The sequence below is a fragment of the Ictidomys tridecemlineatus genome, chromosome 3 (genome assembly GCF_052094955.1).
Source record: "Ictidomys tridecemlineatus isolate mIctTri1 chromosome 3, mIctTri1.hap1, whole genome shotgun sequence".
NCBI lineage: Eukaryota > Metazoa > Chordata > Mammalia > Rodentia > Sciuridae > Ictidomys > Ictidomys tridecemlineatus.
In genome coordinates, this window is record NC_135479.1 from 22,383,096 (window position 1) to 22,388,506 (window position 5,411).

The window sequence follows — 5,411 nt, forward strand, 5'->3', positions numbered from 1 at the left end:
AGTGCCAACATCTACCTATGGGGCTTGGGCCAGGGACACCCCCAACGCCCACTCTTGAAGGGGGCCTCAGCTGTCCCTTTGTGGTGGAGGGGACCCTCCTGGGGAGTGGGGACAAGCACTGAGGTCCCTTCTCCACACCCCAGGGTCTGGTCCTGACCCACCTTGGGGACCTTGCAGGGGAGGAAATGGACAGAGCAAGACCCTGGAGAAAGCACAGAATTGGCGGTCACCACAAACGCCCAATTTCCAGGCTTGCCCCCCATTGTTCCCATGTGGGGGGCTCTATATCTGAGGGGGGCAACTCCTCCCACCTCCCTCTCAATCCCTGCTTTCCCTGCGTTGGGTGGGGAGGGGAGGGCGGCAGAGATATTTATTTATTTCCTTTATTTATTTAATTTTTTTTTTTTTTTTGGAGTAGAGAGTGACAGATGGCGGCGGGTCCCGGGGGAGCCGGCTCTCCCCCAATGCAGACGCATGCCAATCACCGTCTCTCATGTGATAGCTGCTGCCCGTGACGTGCCAAGCCCATATGGCCTGGCATAGAGGCTGGTACCCCGCCTGGTAGAGATGCCACACTCGCTCCGCGGTTCGCATGGCGCTCTGAAGACGCCGGCGCCCGCCGCCTTGAGGAGCCGCTGCCCCCGCTCCCAGAAGATGGGGGAACAATGAAATAAGCGAGAAGATTCCTCTTCTCCCCCCTCTCTCTCTTACCCCCTCCCCCCCTCCCCTCCCCTCTCCCCTTGACTCCTCTCTGAGGTAAGTTGTCCGAGAGGGAGCTAGATCTGACCCGCTGATTGGGAGGGGGGAGGGCGGCTGCTTCGGCGGACAGGAGAGTCCCCAAATCCCCCCTTCCTGGGATGAGACCCCCTCATCGGGTGGGCATCCGAGGCGCCTCCGGTTCTTTCTCCCCTAGGGGCTGCAGCTCAGGGGGCTGCGGAGGGAGGCGTTTCTGTCTGCGATGGGCTTGGTGGGGGAAAAGGCAGGATCATGGGAGGCACGAAGAGGCCGAGTTGAGGAGCCCCCCCGTAGTTGTCCCAAAGGAACCTGCGACCTTTCCCCACCACCCCCCAAAAAGAAGCAAACAAACAAATTTGGATTTTTTTCCCATCAATCCCGAAATACAACGAGATCTGGAGAGCTGTGTGGGAGGGAGGCGGTTTGAAGGGGGGAAGGGGGTCCCTGACCGCCGGGGAGACGGACGGAGCTCGCTTCTCTGTCTCCTCCCCAAGCCGGGGTTCTTCAGTCCTCGCCGCCCAAAGCCGGCTCCAGGAGCTGGGGACACTACGGCTAGAGGAGACGATCCTCCCGCCTCTGGAATTGGGGCTGCGGGGATGGGGGCCGAGCCGGGGGCGGCGCGCGGCCAACTTGCAAATTGGATTAGGGAGCGTGGGGGTGAGAGCCACGGGAGGGGTGGGGAGCCAGGCCTGGGGCCCCCGGCCGCCGGTCGGAGGAGAGGGGCAGCTGTCTCCACCCGTGGCCGCCCAACCACTGTCCACTGCCGGGAGAGAACAGGCTTTCTGGGCGAATGCACCCGCCTCCCCTGGAGAAGATATTTGGTCCCTTAAGTCCCTACCGGGTCCCCCTCTCGGACCCTGAGAAGAACCCGGCACGGGGAACTGCCCCCCATTCCAGAGAGGGGCGGAGCCGGGGCCCAGTGCTGGGAAGAGGGCCTGGGCCGAGATCCCGGCCCGCCACCCGGCAGGGCTGGGCCGGCTCTGGGCGGGGCAGGTGGAGGAAGTAGGTATCCAGGGCTCTCTGGGCAAGAACCCGCAGGAGACTTGGGGGTGGAGGCGGTTGGGGGGCCGTCGTGACCCTAGCGCGTCCCTCACTCTGTGCTGTCTGTCTCCCCTCCCCGGCCCTCCCACCCGGGCGCCCTCAGGCACCATGCTGACCCGCCTGTTCAGCGAGCCCGGCCTCCTCTCGGACGTGCCCAAATTCGCCAGCTGGGGCGACGGCGACGACGACGAGCCGAGAAGCGACAAGGGCGACGCGCCGCCGCAGCCGCCGCCTGCGCCCGGGCCGGGGGCTCCGGGGCCCGCCCGGGCGGCCAAACCAGTCCCCCTGCGTGGAGAAGAGGTACCAGAGGCCACGTTGGCGGAGGTCAAGGAGGAAGGCGAGCTGGGGGGCGAGGAGGAGGAGGAAGAGGAGGAGGAAGAAGGACTGGACGAGGCAGAGGGCGAACGGCCCAAGAAGCGAGGTCCCAAGAAACGCAAGATGACCAAGGCGCGCCTGGAGCGCTCCAAGCTGCGGCGGCAGAAGGCGAACGCGCGGGAGCGCAACCGCATGCACGACCTGAACGCAGCGCTGGACAACCTGCGGAAGGTGGTGCCCTGCTACTCCAAGACGCAAAAGCTGTCCAAGATCGAGACGCTGCGCCTAGCCAAGAACTACATCTGGGCGCTCTCGGAGATCCTGCGCTCCGGAAAGCGGCCGGATCTGGTGTCCTACGTGCAGACTCTGTGCAAGGGTCTGTCGCAGCCCACCACCAATCTGGTGGCTGGCTGCCTGCAGCTCAACTCCCGCAACTTCCTCACGGAGCAGGGCGCCGACGGCACGGGCCGCTTCCACGGCTCGGGCGGCCCATTCGCCATGCACCCCTACCCTTACCCGTGCTCGCGCCTGGCGGGCGCACAGTGCCAGGCAGCCGGCGGCCTGGGCAGCGGTGCGGCGCACGCCCTGCGGACCCACGGCTACTGCGCCGCCTACGAGACGCTGTATGCAGCGGCCGGAGGTGGTGGCGCGAGCCCGGACTACAACAGCTCCGAATACGAGGGCCCGCTCAGTCCCCCGCTGTGTCTCAATGGCAACTTCTCACTCAAGCAGGACTCGTCGCCCGACCACGAGAAGAGCTACCACTACTCTATGCACTACTCGGCGCTGCCCGGCTCTCGGCCCACCGGCCACGGGCTGGTCTTCGGCTCGTCGGCTGTGCGCGGGGGCGTACACTCGGAGAATCTCTTGTCTTACGATATGCACCTTCACCACGACCGGGGCCCCATGTATGAGGAGCTCAATGCGTTTTTCCATAACTGAGACCTCGCGCCAGTCCTTTTCTTTTTCTTTTGCCTTTGCCCGTCCCCCTGCCCCAGCCCCGCTCCGATCGCAGGGGCACCCTCACCCACCCCGGCGGCGCCGGGTGCAGGGAGCGGGCTGCCGGTCCTGCCGCTCTTCTGGGCAGAGCCGTCTCTTGCCTATAGGTGGCCCGTCCCAGGGGCCTCGCTTTCCCCAGGGGACTCGCCTTCTCTTTCCCCAAAGGGTTCCCTCCCTCTCTCTCCTAGGGAGTGCTTCTCCAGGGACCACTCTCCGGGTCCTCCCTGGAGACCCCCAACTCCCAATAACTTCACTTACATTTTCTCCTCCCCCTCCTCCCTGCAGGCCCAAAGGAGTTGGTCAGGGGGCAGCTGAGCTGTGGGACGCGGTTTTCCCCTGTCATCATTATTATTTTAAAAACAGACACCAAGCTGCCGAGGCCCGAAAGGAGCTGGGCGCCCCCTCTTTCTGGAAGAGGGCAGAAGTCAGGGCGCCTTCACCTCCAACCCCGAATCTCCGCGTTTTGTAATTTTAATTTTGGCGGGAGGGGATGTGGATTGAGAGGAAAGAGAGAGGCCAAGACAATTTGTAACTAGAATCCAGTTTTCCCTTTTCCTTTTTTAAAAACACAAACATACAAAAAATTAAAAAAAAAAAAAGGCGACGGAGGCCGAACGCAGAGTCCGGATCGGAGAAAAAAAAAAAAAGCAGTAAGAACTTTTAGAAGCAATAAAAGGCAAAAAAAAAAATACTACTACCAATAATAAAAAGACACAAATATCTATGCAAGGAGGTTCTGACTGAGCCTAGCGGCCCGGCCCGGTCCCGGGATGCCCCTCCCTGTCGGTTGGCCGCCCCGCCCAAGCGCGGATCTGTGCACTTTGGTGAAATGGGGGCCCGCGCCGCCCCCTCTCCCTCCCCAGGTTCTTACAATCAGTGACTCGGAGATTTGGGGCCCCAGTGCCACTGCCCTCCCCCGCCCCGTCCCCTATGTGCGTCATACTGTTTTTTAAAACCTGTTTCCAAATTTGTATGGAATGGCAAACTGTTGGGGGGTCGGTTTGGGGAGGGAGGGTTTGCATGAGAGACACACACACGCACATCACACCGCACGCACACGCAGGCCCAGCGCGGGCGTCGGGGGACCCTAGGAGGTGAGCTGGTTGGCTCCTCCTCCCTGCAGGCACTTCCGTCCGCTCTGGGGGTTAGGCAGAGGGGACGGAGACCTGGGGGTAGCTCCCCGCCTGCCCCAACTGTGCCTCTGTGGGCGCCAGGCGCCCGGCGATATCCGGTGGCTGGAGAGGGTTTTTTGTTTTGTTTTGTTTTGTTTTGTTTGTCCTAGGCGTCCTCCTGGCTTTTGCAGGCGGGTGGGTGGGGAGGTTTGAGGGCTCCTACTTGGAGGTTTCCCCCAAAAGGGGCAAAAGATGAACCTCTCCCCACCAGAAGCAGGGGATCAGGCATCCAAACACACGATGCAAAAATGCAAACCCACAGGCGACACACCCACACACTCACCCACACACTTACACGCAATTTTACCTTCCTCTTGTAGCGAAGATGAAATTTCCCGTCGGACACCCGAAGTGCATTGCGTGTTTCTGTTCAGTTTAATGACGATTAATAAATATTTATGTAAATGAGATGCAAAGATGGACCCGGTTTCTCACGGTGGCCTCCTTTTATGGGGAGAGGGGAATTTGAACTGAGGCTGGGATGACGGAGGCAGTGTCAAGTGACTATGCAGAAACCAGAGAGAGGCACCCTGGATGTTTCTGGGTGGAATTTCCACCCTACAAGCCCCACACATACATTTAATGAGCACAGAAACAGCTCTTCTGGCTGCCCCTCTCAGACCCGACCCAGACTTACTGAGGCCCCAGCACCAAACACCGGTCCCATCTGATTACACTTTTCAGTCCCAGAATACCCACACGTGCCCCTTGAAAAGAGAGAAAGAGAGGGAAAACAATTTTTTTTTTCATTACTGAAAAATGATCAAGATAGGAAACGAAACGCCAATTATTTTACAATCCTCCGATCACTGTTGTAAAAAGAAGTAGGTACAGATAAGGGGAATCATTTGAGCACGTCATCGATACTTTTAAGGTAAAAAATTATAAGGTCATGAGGATAAAATTTTAATGAGGAAATCCCTTTTCCATCTTAAATGTGTGTTTCAGTGGATTCAGAGGAATCTACTATTTTGGCTTCAGGAAGGTTGACATTTTGAGGGGGGAGTAAACTGGAGGGACATTCCAGAGGTCTATGAGGTGACTGAGTCTGGGAGGCCACCTGGCATAGTGGAACTTCACTTCACCATGAACTCACTGGAACAGGGCAGTAGAACTCTCTCACACACATCTGAGCAGGCTCCCTCCACC

The 5,411-nt window shown here is 59.5% G+C and overlaps 1 protein-coding gene across 1 annotated transcript; it reads left to right on the plus strand.

Moving 5' to 3' along the window:
- Positions 1 to 419: 419 nt before the first annotated feature.
- Positions 420 to 4,672, plus strand: Neurod2 (neuronal differentiation 2). The gene is made up of 2 exons (XM_078042067.1): positions 420 to 756; positions 1,880 to 4,672. Exon 2 carries the CDS (start codon positions 1,885 to 1,887, stop codon positions 3,031 to 3,033), a length of 1,149 nt encoding a protein of 382 aa, XP_077898193.1. The 5' UTR covers positions 420 to 756; positions 1,880 to 1,884; the 3' UTR covers positions 3,034 to 4,672.
- Positions 4,673 to 5,411: the final 739 nt, after the last annotated feature.

Coding starts and splice junctions, on each gene's coding strand:
- Neurod2 (XM_078042067.1), top strand. CDS start 1,885: ATGCTGACCCGCCTGTTCAGCGAGCCCGGCCTCCTCTCGGACGTGCCC.